The sequence below is a fragment of the Loxodonta africana genome, chromosome 12 (genome assembly GCF_030014295.1).
Source record: "Loxodonta africana isolate mLoxAfr1 chromosome 12, mLoxAfr1.hap2, whole genome shotgun sequence".
Taxonomy (NCBI): Eukaryota; Metazoa; Chordata; class Mammalia; order Proboscidea; family Elephantidae; genus Loxodonta; species Loxodonta africana.
In genome coordinates, this window is record NC_087353.1 from 26,985,377 (window position 1) to 26,999,722 (window position 14,346).

A 14,346-nucleotide genomic window follows, 5' to 3' on the forward strand; every position below is an offset into this window, starting at 1 on the left:
CATACCCACTTTCCCCAAAATATAAAACAAGTAAAAAATTGTAAATATGTAGATATGGGCATGTATATATATACACATACATAGAGTAAAAGCAGAAAAACACTGGAGCTAGTCCTAGATAAAAACCAAAGGTCTTTTTTATAAACTATATTATCTCTGGAACTTTTAAGATTAGATATCCTCAAGGAAAAGGCAATCTGTGGTGAATAATTCTATAAAAATTCCTACACAACCAGAACTATCTCCTTTTTCAGAACAATTCTTTCTTTTTCGTTTTAAAGCTGAAAATTAGCACCATGCCTGCAAATATATTTAATACTAAAAAGAACTTAATAGTGCCCAAGAACTGAAACCTAAAGAACTTTCTTTGACACAGAGCAATTGAATATTGACCACAAGAGGGTCAATATAACAATAAGAACAAAAATGTCTTTTAAAAGCTATGCAAGCTACAGATCCAGCAGGTGGGCCTTCAAGACAAGGCTGAGGACACACATCAGAGAAAGCAGAAGTCAAGAGATATTCTTAATAATGACAGGGGGAACAAAAATTACCCTAAACCTACTGAGATACATTGTCAGGTTCTGCCAAAGTCTGAAATGTCTGTTTTATAAACTGGGTTCACCTGAATGTCAGCATCTATATCATGATCTGGGATTCAATTATGAAAACTTAAATTATAAACAGGATAATATTCTTTGTACTTAATGCTCATACCGTTTCTCTGAGGAACTGAAGACTCACCTGTACCAGATGTATTGGCGTAAAAATAATAAACGATCTGTAAAAAGAAATAGCAAAGCCAATTATAAATTAGTTGTCCTTAAAGAATTATTTTCCAATTAGATTTACTGGCCAGAAATTTAAAATATACTGTAGACTGAGTCATTACAAAACAAAACATGGAGAAAACAACTTTTAAATATGAGAAATAAATATAACCTAGTATACACCATAACTTTACAAGGTCGTATATTTGTTTATGTTAAGTTCTAAGTTTGTGCTTTATTAAAAAATTTGAAATGTCTCCAAACAGTACAAAAAGTAAAAGTGATTTGAGGTGTTAAATTTAATCTAAGAAGCTTTAATAAAATCCTGGATTAGAAGTCACAGCAATCACCCTTTAAAGCCAGAGTATCTGTGTAAAAATTAAAACAGGCTACCATTTTACTATCAATAGCAAAGATTTTTAAAAACAAATACCTAAAATGTGGAAGTCTGTGGGAAACAAAATCTCAAATAGCCTGTTACAAAATAATGTTTTATATGCTTCCACTTAAAATGCACGCATGTGTACACGGTTAGACACACATCAGTGGAAAAAGGTCTGGAAGGATATCAATGATTACCTCTGGGAAGTGAGATGAGGTACAATTTTTTCATTGTAATCTGTGGTTACCTATATTTTCTCAATTTTCTAAAATGAGTTATTACTTTTATACATTTTCTAAAGTTTCAAAAGTTCAAAGTATTCGTGATCATGAAAAATTAATATGCTAGTGCTTCCTGTATCAGAAGATAAAATTAGAGTTAATTTAAAACACTCTAACCCTTTGAAACTGAATGTTCTCTTTATAAGCAGTTCAAATTCAATAATAAGGATGGGCTTTGGAGCCAGAAAGTCCTACAGTCAAATTTCAAATGACCTTGGGCAAGTTTCCTCATCTAAAAACAGTAGCAGTACCCATCTTTCTGGTCCTGTGAAAGGATTCCATTAATTAATATACGTAAAGCCCTCATTTAAAAAAAAAAACTCATTGCCATTGAGTCAATTCCGACTCACAGCAACCCTACAGGACAGAGAAGAACTGCCCCATACGGTTCCCAAGGAGCTGCTGGTAGATTCAAACTGCTGACCTTTTGATCAGCAGCGTGAGCTCTTAACCACTGTGCCACCAGGGCACCTAAAGCCCTCATAGCTCTAGCTCAACGAGGCTAGTATGCAATACTTTCTCAGACATTTGTCAGCTCATATGTAAAATCTGTCGGAAGTTAAAATAATGCCCTTGTTAATCAAATTTATGTTGTTCTTTCTATAAGAATACTGCTGACCAGATGTATCTGAAATATCATGTAAACCACTTAAAATGGCCTCTCGCTGTCTTTTTACCTTCAATGTCCATAGATATTGAGATTCATATTGAGTTTAATCTTCTTTATTCCTTGTAGAAAACGCACCCATTATCATTAAACTCAGGCTGTACTTTTAGCTCCAAGTCATATTAAAAATGAGTGTGTGTGTGTATAAATTAATACACATAAATTAAGCTCAAGTAACACACATGCTACTACTCTTATCAGGCTCAGTACATCAGAAATCTAAAGAACACATTTTAAAATCCCTAAACTTTCTCAAACAGCAAAGTTACAACCATAGTGGGAGGAAAGCTGTTAACTATATAATCATAGGTGTAAAAATAAATAAGCTGTATTTACCTCTAATTGCTTTTGTGATGATAAAGGATGCACCATGTTTTCGGTTGCCTCTAGGCTGCAATTATTAAAAATAAATAAATAAACTTTCAGTTGGGGATTTTCCAGTAATACTTATACCGCATGTAAACTTGTGCTTCTTATACTCAGAGTATTGGGTTCAAGACTGCAGTATTTAAAAGCTACTTATGGACTGAAACAAAAAAAAGTAGACTCAGGCCTGGGGACGGTGGGATTTCAAGTGAGCATGGCAGAGTTATAGGAAGATATCATCATGAACCTTGCAGGGGAGGCAGGAGACTGGAAACTGTTTCCAAATCAAAATGCAGTCCAAAGACATGAGCTGTCAAGGGCAAAGACCGTACCAGGTTGCCAGTTCAGCACAAGCCAATTTGCGTGGACTGCAGAGGCCTAAGTTTTGTTCACAGAAAAATAATTGCATAATTCTGTAAGTATATACTAAACACTGATGGCACTGGGTTTGGGTTTTTTGTATGTGTAGTTTAAACAACACTAGGCATTGCAAACAATGAGTAAAACGCATGAATATGCTGTTAAGAAAGGTACAACAGAGATATAAAATAAGTACCAAAACAAAAACTAAACCCATTGCCGTGCGTCAATCCCAACTCTGAGTGATTCTATACATACAGTGAAAAAAACAGAAAGACAGTTTCACTGAACATGAATTGATCTTCCACATGCAAGTCACAATTTGGTCCTTGGGAGGGATGAATGAGATGAAGCTGCCTTCCAAGGGCTAAAACAATTTAAGTCAATAGACTATAGAAATCGATATAAGTACTAAAAAAAAAAGCAAGTGTTATGAGGTTCCAATGTAAATTGATGCAGTTTTTTTAATTAATTCATAACATAAATATCCTGAAACATTATTGTAATTAACTACCTAGTTCAAAGGAATGGAAATTTATAAAAGATCCAAGAAATTGGATAGAGATCCAACCAACAGGAACAGCAGCAGCATCTTAGCTGCACACCCTACAAAACATTAACATTGTTCAAGACAAAAAACTAAGTCAATACTTGAAAAATAATATATGCAGATCTCTGCCCGCCTACAAAACACATTATTTGAGACAAGCAGAAACACCAGTGGGAAGACGGTTAAAGAACCAAAAACCTTACAGGAAAATGAGAGGGAGAATGAGTAGTTTTTCCAGTAAAGAAACACTTAAAAAGATGTTTTTAAAAGAGAACTCCAGGGTGCACCATGTCTTTCCTGCATCCTCACAGATAAACAGTGACTTGCACGTTAGGCAGTCAAATATTCGTTGAATAGTGTGGATTCGTGGTTCTTACTCTTCGCCCACTCACCCCTTCAGGGTAGCTTTGAGTCAGAATCGATTGGAGGCACACAAGTCTTCACATTGTGCCTGGGAGGCTCTCCTTATCGGACAACTAATACCTCCAAGATCCGTTTCACAAGTGACCAACCCCACTAACTCATGCCCTAGCAAAGCATCCAAACTCTTCATTCCGAAGGCATTTTACTCACACACGGCTGTTACTGCGCATATTACACTACATTATGAGAAATGTTTATTGTTTCCCCTCTGGGCTGCAATCTCCAAGAAAGCAGGTAAGCTTTATTCGTCTCTGTACCCCCGCGCCTAGGACAGTATCTGAGACACGGGCACACCGACATGGACAGACACACACAATTGTCAAACTCGTGTTTGCTGAAACACACAGGAAGTAGCGCAATTTAGCCCCACGGTTAGAACCCGCGCTCCGCGGCAGCCCACCAGATGTTAAGATTACTGTCGGATCCTGAAAAATTCTGCCACAGAAGATGACTGTCAGTCCTGACCAGCCCTCGGCAGCCCGCGGAAAAGGATCAACAAGAGTTTCCATGCGAGAAGGACCCTCAGGTCCAACGATGTGGCCTCCCCTCCAAGTCCAGGCAGCGAAAACTGAGAAACAGAACGGGAAGGTACGTAGCCCAGAGCACGATAATCTGCCTCCCGACAACCGAATTCCGAGCACAAAAGGAATCGCTGGGACCCCCTAAGGGATTGCAGCCCACCCGCCCCCCCGCCCACGCGCTAGCCCGAGGCAGCGTTGCCAGGACGACCGCACAGGCTCCAGCCCAGCTCCTACGCTCACCCAACTCGACTCCCCTACGTGGCTTCTGCTACGTGGCTCTGTCCGCGCAGTGCCCGCGTTAAGCTGCCCGCAGTCCTAAATGAGCCTAGGTTACCTGTACTTCTGTCTCCGGTGGCCACTCGGTATTAACTAACAAATCATAGAGAATTGTCTCCTCCTCCCCCTCCGGTGATGCGGTGCCCGAAATCAAAGCCGGCCCAGACTCGGGGGCCGCCATGTTCGCCCGGGACAGTAGCAGCTGAGAGAGTGCCACTACGGCATCCCGCAGTGGACAAGCTTTCCCAGCCGCGGCCGTTTTTGCTTCACGGGGCCGGGAGTGTAGTGGGACGCGGAAAGGAAAGGCTAGATTAACCCTTTTGTGAACAGAGAGGACCGTGACTACTGCAACCAGCGGAAAAGGGGAGAATCTTGAAGGTCCCTCTCTAGGGTAGATTCAGCAAAGCCTATTGGAAGGTATACAGCTTGGATCACGGTCCTGTTGCACTTTGTTAATCTGTGAGACCAGCCAAGGCATGGAATTTCTCTTATCCACTCTTTTTTCCACACTCTGAGTAGGAAAAAAAAAAAATTTTTTTTTCCTACTCTGCTTCTATAAGGCAGAAATCTTAATGCACCTCCCTGAAGTACTGAGGTTCATTTATGTATTTGCTGCCTAGCACGCTGAAAGATTAAAACACTGGTTTTTAAATGAAAAAGTCATCTAGCCGTGTGAGGAACTTTTAAATTTTGAGGTGCCAGTAAGTCTAACTGGGGAGATTTCAGAACTAAAATTAAGCACTCCATTCGGAAATTAAACTGAGGGCTTTACTTCTACACTCCTGATGGCCATTGTTGTTGGTAGGCGCCGTGGAGCTGGTTTTGGCTGGTAGCGACCCTCTGTACAAGGGGACCAAACACTACCCGGTCCTGCGCCATCCTCACCATCATTGTTTTGCTTAAGCCCATTGTTGCAGACTGTGTCAGTAACCATAAGGCTAACATTAGGCTTCTGTGAAAGTTGCCCCTTTGAAAAACAAAGCTGAGTTGTGTTTATGTTAAGAATGTTCCCACAGCTGGCCTTAGAAAAACCTTCACTCGGTTGTTATAACAGAGCTCAAAAACATTGTTCTAATTACCTTAAAGAAGTTCCGCAGCAAGCCCCTAGGCATTATCTCTTTTCTGTTAGCTAAATACGCAGTTTATTTACACTTCCCTAATGGTCGCTATGAGCCGGAATCGACTTGACGGCAGGGGGGTTGGTTTTTGGGTTTTAACTAATGGTAGGAAACCCTGGTGGCTAGTGATTAAAAGCTAAGCTGTTAACCAAAAGGTCGGTAGTTCAAATCCACCAGGCGCTCCTTGGGAACCCTATGGGGCAGTTCTGCTCTGTCCTATAGGGTCGCTATGAGTCAGAATCGACTTGATGGCAACGGGTGTGTTTTGTTTTGGTTTGGTTTTGTCTTGTCTTGTTTTGTTTTGTTTTAACTAATGGTCGACACCTTGGTGGTGCAGTGGTTAAGAGTTCGGCTGCCCAAAAGGTGTGTGGGCTGTTGGAATTCACCAGCCACTCCTTGGAAACCGTATGGGGCAGTTCTCTTCTGTCCTACAGGGTCACTATGAGCTGGGATTGACTTGTTGGCAACAGGTTTTTTGAACTAATGGTCAGTTCTGTATCCAAAGATTCCAATCAAGTTGGCCCAGCTGCAATTATATCACTAACTTCCATATCACTAAACTTTCATGTCGGAATTGTTTATACTTTTCATTTAAGAAATACTGCCTTAGTTTAAATGTATGGAGTATGAGAGATCTGTGTTAGACTAGAAACTGATGTAAAGAAAGTTTCACAGTTAATTGCCACTCTTGTAAATCTCACCTTCTTTCCTGCCTTTGCTCTGACGTGAAACTGTTATCTGTACTCTACTTGTTAAATATCTTTTGTTTCGCTTGTAAGGCAGAGCATACCTCTAAAGCCAAACTAACTGCATGCTCTCCCAAGATTCATTCTTTCAATTTAATTTGTTTAAATATCAGATTGGAGTGATGGTCCAGTGACTTCATGAGAACACAACCAAATATATCAAAGGAATGATGCAAATCCTAAATACTATAGATCTCAGAAAAGCCAGTGAAGGCCACAGAGTCTGGAAGGGCTTCTAGAATGGGTAGAATTTGGAACCCTGTATCTGATTGTTGTTGTTAGTTGCCTTCAAGTGGATTGTAACTTATGGAAACCCCCACGTGTTGGAGAGTAGAATTGCTCCATAGGATTTTCTTGCCTGTAATCTTAACAAAAGGAGCCCTGATGTCACGGTGGTTAAGTGCTTAGCTGCTAACTGAAAGCTTGGCAGTTCTAACCCCCCAACAACTTTGAGGGAGAAAGATGTGGCAGTCGCCTTCCATAAAGACTTAACCCAAAAAAAAGGACTTAAAGACTTCGAAACACTAAAGGGTAGTTCTACTCTGCCTGTAGGGTCACTATGAGTCAGAATCAATTTGACAGCAGCAAAATCTTAACAGAAGCAGAATACCAGGCCTTCTGCGGTTCCACTGCACGGGTTCAAACCGACAACCTTCCAGTACCAGTAACCATCTGAGTGCAAACCCTTTGCATTACCTAGGGACCTGAATGGGTAGAATTTGAATCAAATGGAGTTTTGGGAAAATCATTTCAAGTGGAGTGAGCAAAGACAGAGGCCAAAAAATATAATTGAGAGGGTAAGCAGGCTCTCTCCCCACACCAAGTTGAGAAAGGGAGGGAGTGGAAGAGGCAATAAAGTTGAAATAATAAGTTAAGGGTAGACCAGGGAGAGAGCTGAAATGCTCTCATTTGTTCATTGATTTGATCTTAGCACTGTGTCGCATTCAAAAGAAATGCATATTCTGAAGATCTCTTGAGGGAATTATATTGCATAATATCCATCAAGATGCATTAGGCAGTGATTCAATTAAAGCCTTTACTCACAAGCCTCTAATGGCTCCCCATATCTCTTAAAGTTAAATGACTTGAAGGCCCTACCTTATTTGCCAGCTCACCCTTAGTCTCTGACCTCATTTCCTGCTCCTTCCCCCCAACTCCCTACTACTTCAGCAAAACTGGTTTCCTTCTGTTCTGAACAGGCCAGACAACCTCCACTTCAGGGACTTTGCAATGGCTGTTCCTTTGGCTTGGAGCACTTCCTACCAGATAATTGCACGGCTCTCTCCCTCATTTCAAGTTTTTGCTCAAATGTCATCTTTCTCTCTGAAGCCTACCCTGACTGCTCGTTTTTAAATTTGCCAACACCTTTTCCCAACTCCAGATCCCCCCTACCTGCTCTATGTTTTTAATAACACTTATCATCTAAAATGCTATATAATTTACTTTTCTATTATATTTATTCAATGTAAGCTACTCCAGGCCAGGGTAGTCTATTTGGTTCACTGCTATATCCCCAGAGCTTATAATAGTGCTTGGCACAAAGCATAGCAGAGGAATATGTATATATTGGAAACCCTGGTGGCGTAGTGGTTAAGTGCTACAGCTGCTACCCAAAGGGTCAGCAGTTCAAGTCCACCAGGCACTCCTTGGAAACTCTATGGGGCAGTTCTCCTCTGTCCTATAGGGTCACTATGTGTCGGAATCGACTCGACGGCACTGGGTTTGGTTTTGGTTTTGGTTTTTGGTTATGTATACATATATGTGTGTATATTGTATGTATGTATTATATTAGGACTAATATATATATTATTCATTCATATATATATAAAGAAATGAAGACTTTCTAAAAAACCTTTTTTATATACTGTCTCCCCAAAGTATCTCTCGTCACAGCAGCTGTGTCTTTTTTTTATTAAACCCCAGTTGCAAACATCTCCTCACCCTACTCCACTAGGGCTGACAAGTTGCAGAACTCCAGAGAGCACACTGCACGTAGAATGCTGTAAAATATGACATGGTAGGAACACCATTCACATAGAACACGGTGTGAAGGGTGAGCCCTGCAGTTAACACTGCCTCAGTACTGCCCCACCAATTCCTGCACCCTTCCTTTACTTGACCCTTTACTCTCCTTCCCTTTCCATCCTTTCTTGGGTAGAAATTTGGATTGCTTTCTGCTTCATCCATTCTCTTCACCACACCCCCACTGACCAGCACTACCACAGCTAAGAGATAGCTGGCCAAGCTGGCAAAGGATGCTTCCTTCTCAGGTGGTGTGTTAGAGGAACCATTGCAATTACATTGTTGCTGTTAGGTGTTGTCGAGTTGGTTCCAACTCATAGCAACCCTATATACAGCATAATGACACACTGACCGGTCCTGTGCCATGCTCAAAATCATTGTTATGCTTGAGCCCATTGTTGCAGCCACTGTGTTAATCCAGCTCCTTAAGGGTCTCCTCCTTTTTCTCTGACCCTCTACCAAGCATGAGGTCCTTCTCCAGGAACTAGTCCCTCCAGATAACATGTCCAAACTACGAAGCAAAGTTTTGCCATCCTCACTTCTAAGGAGAATTCTGGCTGTATTTCTTCCAAGACAGATTCATTTGTTCTTCTGGCAGTCCATGCATGTATATTCAGTATTCTTCGCCAACACCATAATTCAAAGGCATCAATTCTTCCTTATTCATTACCCAGCTTTCACATGCATGTGAGGCAATTGAAAATACCATGGCTTGGGTCAGGCACATCTTAGTCTTCAAAGTGACATCTTTGCCTTTTAATGCTTTAAAGCAGTCTTTTCCAACAGATTTGCACAATGTAATACGTCGTTTGATTTTTCGACTGCTGCTTCCGTGGACATTGATGGTGGATCCAAGTAATATGAAGTCCTTGACAACTTCAGTCTTTTCCCCGTTTATCAAGATGTTTTTTATTGGTCCAGATGTGAGGATTTTTATTTTCTTTATCTTGAGGTACAATCCATACTGAAGTCTTTGATCTTCATCAGTAAGCGCTTCAAGTCTTCTTCACTTTCAGCAAGCAATTATAGTACTAAGAATTTTTTTTTTTTTGCTTTTACCATTGTTACACTTTTATCCATCTTCACCCTTATCCCATTTATCAAAAATTCGTACAACAAGCGGGAAACACACGGCCATGCCTCGTTGACCTCTAGGAGCTTATGTTCTGAAGACGCAAAAGTACAGGCTGAAACTACACTATTTGGAGGGCGACTGTGCATTACCTTGGAGCGATTCCTGGAAGGAAGATTCTATTATCAGAGATGCTCTGTGCAGATGGGCAGTTTATTAAACTTTTATCCCCATTATGGTACTTAAAATCTAGAACAGTTCTCAGAAGGGGAAGAATATGAGATGACCAATAAAAGAAAAGAAGGTGGGAAAAATATGGATGTTATGAAGAGAGCTACAAATGTAGAGTATCAGATGCTAGGTTGGAAAATAAAAGGCAGAGTAGTGATCAAAGTTCAAATCCAAGTTCAGCTGAACCGGGTCGAAGGAGTAGGCTGACTTGGAATAGACTGGGCAGCTGGAACCAAATTGCTAAGTGGTCTTATTTAGGGTGACAATATAGTAAATTGTCTAAGCTGGGACTGTTAAGAGTGAAAGGGGGTGGTATTAATAATTATGCTAGGGCAACAGGCATAAGTCAAGGCTGTCCTGGACAAACTAGGATGATGATCACCTTTGTCTTAAACAGCACAGCCATTGATCTAACGAAGAGGCCTTGATGTTTCGTATGGACAGTGTCATGGATTGAATTATGTCCCCCCAAAATCTGTGTATCAACTTGGTTAGGCCATGATTCCCAGTATTCTGTGGTTGTCCCCTATTTTGTGATTGTAATTTTATGTTAAAGAGGATTAGGGTGGGATTATAACATACTTACCCAGGTCACATTCTTGATCCAATGTAAAGGGAGTTTCCCTGGAGTGTGGCCTGCACCACCTTCTACCTCTCAAGAGATAAAAAGGAAAAAGAAGCAAGCAGAGAGTCGGGGACCTCATACCACCAAGAAAGCAGCACTGGGAGCAGAGCACGTCCTCTGGACCTGGGGTCCCTGCACCTGGAAAGCTCCTCTACCAGCGGAAGATTGAGGACAAGAAATTTTCCTCCAGAGCCGACAGAGAGAAATCTGATACCCTGAATTTGGACTTGTAACCTGCTAGACTGTGAGAGAACAAATTTCTCTTTGTTAAAGCCGTCCACTTGTGGTATTTCTGTTATAGCAGCACTACATGACTAAGACAGACAGTAAGTCTCTTCACTATCATTCTCTTCTCCTTTCTTCCCTCACACTTGTAATGACAGCTATCATTTTTGTCTGGTCAGACCCTTCGTGCCCTTTGGGGAATTATTCAAACCCCTCTTCCTTCACTCAAGTCATGTGATTGTAGTGAGGCTGCCAACCCCCAAACTTTGTATCCTGTGACCTAAGCCTGTCCAATCAAAGACCTTCATTCCTCTGACTTCAAGGACTGTGCTGAAAGTGGGGAAGTGATTTGACAGTGGACCAATGAAAGTGCTTCCCTGGCATTTTTTTTTAAAGATGGAAGTAGAAGAAAAGGCACCTTGACTTTGGGGTCACATAATTTGAAGAATACAAATTGGGGGTTCTCAGCAGCCATCTTCTCTACCATATAAAGTCTATCTGTTTGATAACAGAATGAAACCAATAAACCAAAAAAAAAAAAACCCACTGCCATCGAGTTGATTCTGACTCATAGCGACCCTATAGGACGGAGTAGAACTGCCCCATAGATTTTCCAAGGAGTGCCTGGTGTATTTGAACTGCCAACCTCTTGGTTACCAGCCATAGCACTTAACCACTATGCCACCAGGGTTTCTAATGAAACCAATACATCGTGAAAACCAGATGAGAGACAGAACAAAAGAGAGAAGAGAGGTGGAGAGAGAGTGAGCACAAGAACAAGAGCTAGAACAAGAGCAAGCATGAAAGAGGGAGTTTGATATAATTGATATAAGCATGCCTGTAATAAATGACATCTGTGTGTTTCTGTTTTCCCAGTTAAGTAAGCCAGGACATTTCCTTTAATGTTTTATCTAGTTTCAGTTGAGTTTCTGTGGATTGAAACCACTCCTCTCTTAACATTTCTACTAGTGGATTTTATATATTTACCTAATTTAGAATGTATAATTAAGTGTATAGATGTCTGCAATGTTGCTTCTGAGATGACAGGCTAAAATTATTAGTTAATAAAGCATGCATCATATTCCTGGCTTATAGTACTCTTTCATCCCCACAGCCACTGCTGAGATGGACAGACAGAAATGGGGAGAGAGATTCTGATCCTTATTTCACAAATAAAGAAACTGAAGCTTAGAGAAATCCAAGATCGCAGAGTCAGTGCATGACAGGGCCAAAATTCAAACACGGTTCTTTAGGTCCAGATGCTATCTATTTTCAGCACAACACAACATGTCACAGAGGATTTTATGCTAAGGAATTTTTAAATAAAATACATCCACCCCTCACTTATCAACATGGCAAAGTTCCAAAGACCAGGTTGATACGCAAAAATCGGCATTATGCAAAAATGGAAGATGACTACATCAGATCACAAAATGGAAGATGACCACAACATTACATAAGTACCAAATTACACCATTACATAACTGCCAAGCCACTGAGAATCATGGCTTAGCCAAATTGACACACAACCTTAACTATCACAGCCAGCCAGTTAGTTATGAGACAGATAGGGTTAACTGTGCTGGCAGAACAAAAGAGCTGTTAAAAGATTACCACCTAGGAGTTGGGTAAACAGGAACCACACCCTGTCAACATGAGATAAGGTTGAAACAGCCCATGAACTACTATCTCCTTCTTAGTGTTTTTCTAGTCCCTTCCCCCTTTACGAAAACCCCGGTGGTATAGTGGTTAAGTGCTACGGCTGCTAACCAAAAGGTTGGCAGTTCGAATCCACCAGGTGCCCCTTGGAAACTCTACAGGGCAGTTCTACTCTGTCCTATAGGGTCACTATGAGTCAGAATCGACTCGACGGCAGTGCGTTTGGTTTTCCCCCTTTACAGGCTCTGCATACACAGAAGACCAGAGTGTGACCACTGTTTAACCTTCCTTAGCCCGCCAAAGATGGCAATGTAGTGCCAAAAATCAGTACACTTGCACTATATCCCATAATAAGTGATGCCAAGGGCTGCCGAGGGGACTCCATCTTGAATATCTGCTGGTTCCATCTCAGATTCCAGATGCCTGTGCAAACTAATTAGTATGCACTGCCATTCTGAGAACTATAACTACCCATTCCTTGAAAGAAACCCACTAAATATTCATTACTCTATTGCCTCCACCAAACCCATATAAGCCCTAGCCTTGCTTCCCTTTTTGAGTCAGTCTTGTAGAGAGGCATAAGCCCCCGCTGACTCCTTTTACTTGTCACAAGTAAAATAAACCTGTTAGAGCTGAACCCAAAACTGTCTCCTCTGTGTATTCTTACAAGAGAAAGACAAGGACCCATTGAGTCCAGAGGGCCTCCATTCTCTCGATGGTAACTGTTACTCTTGCCTTACACCTCAGCGTACATTGCTGCTGGACGTATATCGTTAATGCACAAAATAGATAGTAGAAATTTTACTATTGATAGAAATGTGAAATGTCAGATAAAAACATAGTCTATAGGTGAGGAGTAGGTGTAGATGGAGGACATAGATGGTTGACGGTGGAAATCAACCGTTTTGGAGGACCAGGCGTACCAACATGTGGAATTGAGGTATTACTGACTTATTCTGTCAGGGAAAAGGGGGAAAATTAAATATATTACATATAAGAGTTTGGTTGTTGTGTCATCTAACCCATGGTCATCTAAGCCACTCCTTAGTTTAGGTGAAAGTCTATCTGTGGTTTGAAGATAATTTAAGTCATGAACAAGTCATTCTTAAAAAAGAACTATTAATTATGCTTTTCAAATAACCAACACAAACAGTAACTTTGTGAACCCTTTAAGGAAATAAGACTGAACTGAAAACTTAAACAATTCCAAAATTGGTATAATAATATTAATAAAAATTATAGTTACATTTTGTGTATCTACTGTGCTAAAAGCACTGCCAGGTACTTTATTATACCTTGTTCCTGCTCCTCTCTACAATGCTACAAGGAAAGGGTTAATATCCCTATATATGAGGAAACAGATTTCTGAATCATTGTGTGACCCAACAAAGGTCATAAGCTGGTAATACTGAAGCCAGAATTGAAACACAATTTTTTTCTAGTGTTCAAATATTAGTAGAGAAGGTACTATGATATACCCATTTTAAAGAGTAGTGATCTGATGTTTTGATAAGTCTTTGCAGAATGGAAGGAAAAAATAGAAAAATTTTCCCATTTATTCCTATACTCACAGCATATCAAGTATCCTTCAACGGACCTGAAATAAATTCTCATTTACTTTGCTGATGGGCACAGACATTTCTAGTTTAGAATTAGGCAAAAATTACTTAACAGTATCTCACATAAAGGAATCACACTATTATAATAATTTTCCCTTAATTCTCCAGGTAGAACCATCACTGAGAGATTCATTTTGCACAAGCTCAGCATTTTATCTCCTATCAGCTACAAAGCACATTAAGCCAAAAGTCATTAATGATTCAGCATTTAACTCTTTTATACCTCTGTGCATTAGAGACCAAAGAGATTAGTTCATTACACAAAGTTGTTTCCATTTTAAATTTGATATTGCATAATAAAATTGAATTGGGGCATTTAAATGCTATCTATTATAGGCTTCACACATTTGTGCTTGACCGAATAGTATATTAACTTTTATGAAGAATATATTTTTTAATCATAATAATAAAATAACATTGAGAACATTGTACA

The 14,346-nt window shown here is 40.3% G+C and overlaps 1 protein-coding gene across 5 annotated transcripts in view; it reads right to left on the reverse strand.

The window, feature by feature from the left end:
* The window catches only part of NBAS (NBAS subunit of NRZ tethering complex), a 449,992-nt gene extending 445,174 nt beyond the window's left edge, over nt 1–4,818 (reverse strand). For 4 of the 5 annotated variants that reach the window (XM_064295042.1, XM_064295044.1, XM_064295041.1 and 1 more), the window contains exons 1-3: nt 4,655–4,818; nt 2,437–2,491; nt 745–781 (exon numbers count right to left, since the gene is read on the reverse strand). In XM_064295042.1, coding sequence (XP_064151112.1) covers nt 745–781; nt 2,437–2,491; nt 4,655–4,777 — 215 coding nt within the window. In that variant the 5' untranslated portion in view covers nt 4,778–4,818. Of the gene's footprint in view, nt 1–744; nt 782–2,436; nt 2,492–4,654 lie in introns of those variants that run through there. The other variant, XM_064295046.1, reaches the window with a different exon arrangement.
* Nucleotides 4,819–14,346: the final 9,528 nt, after the last annotated feature.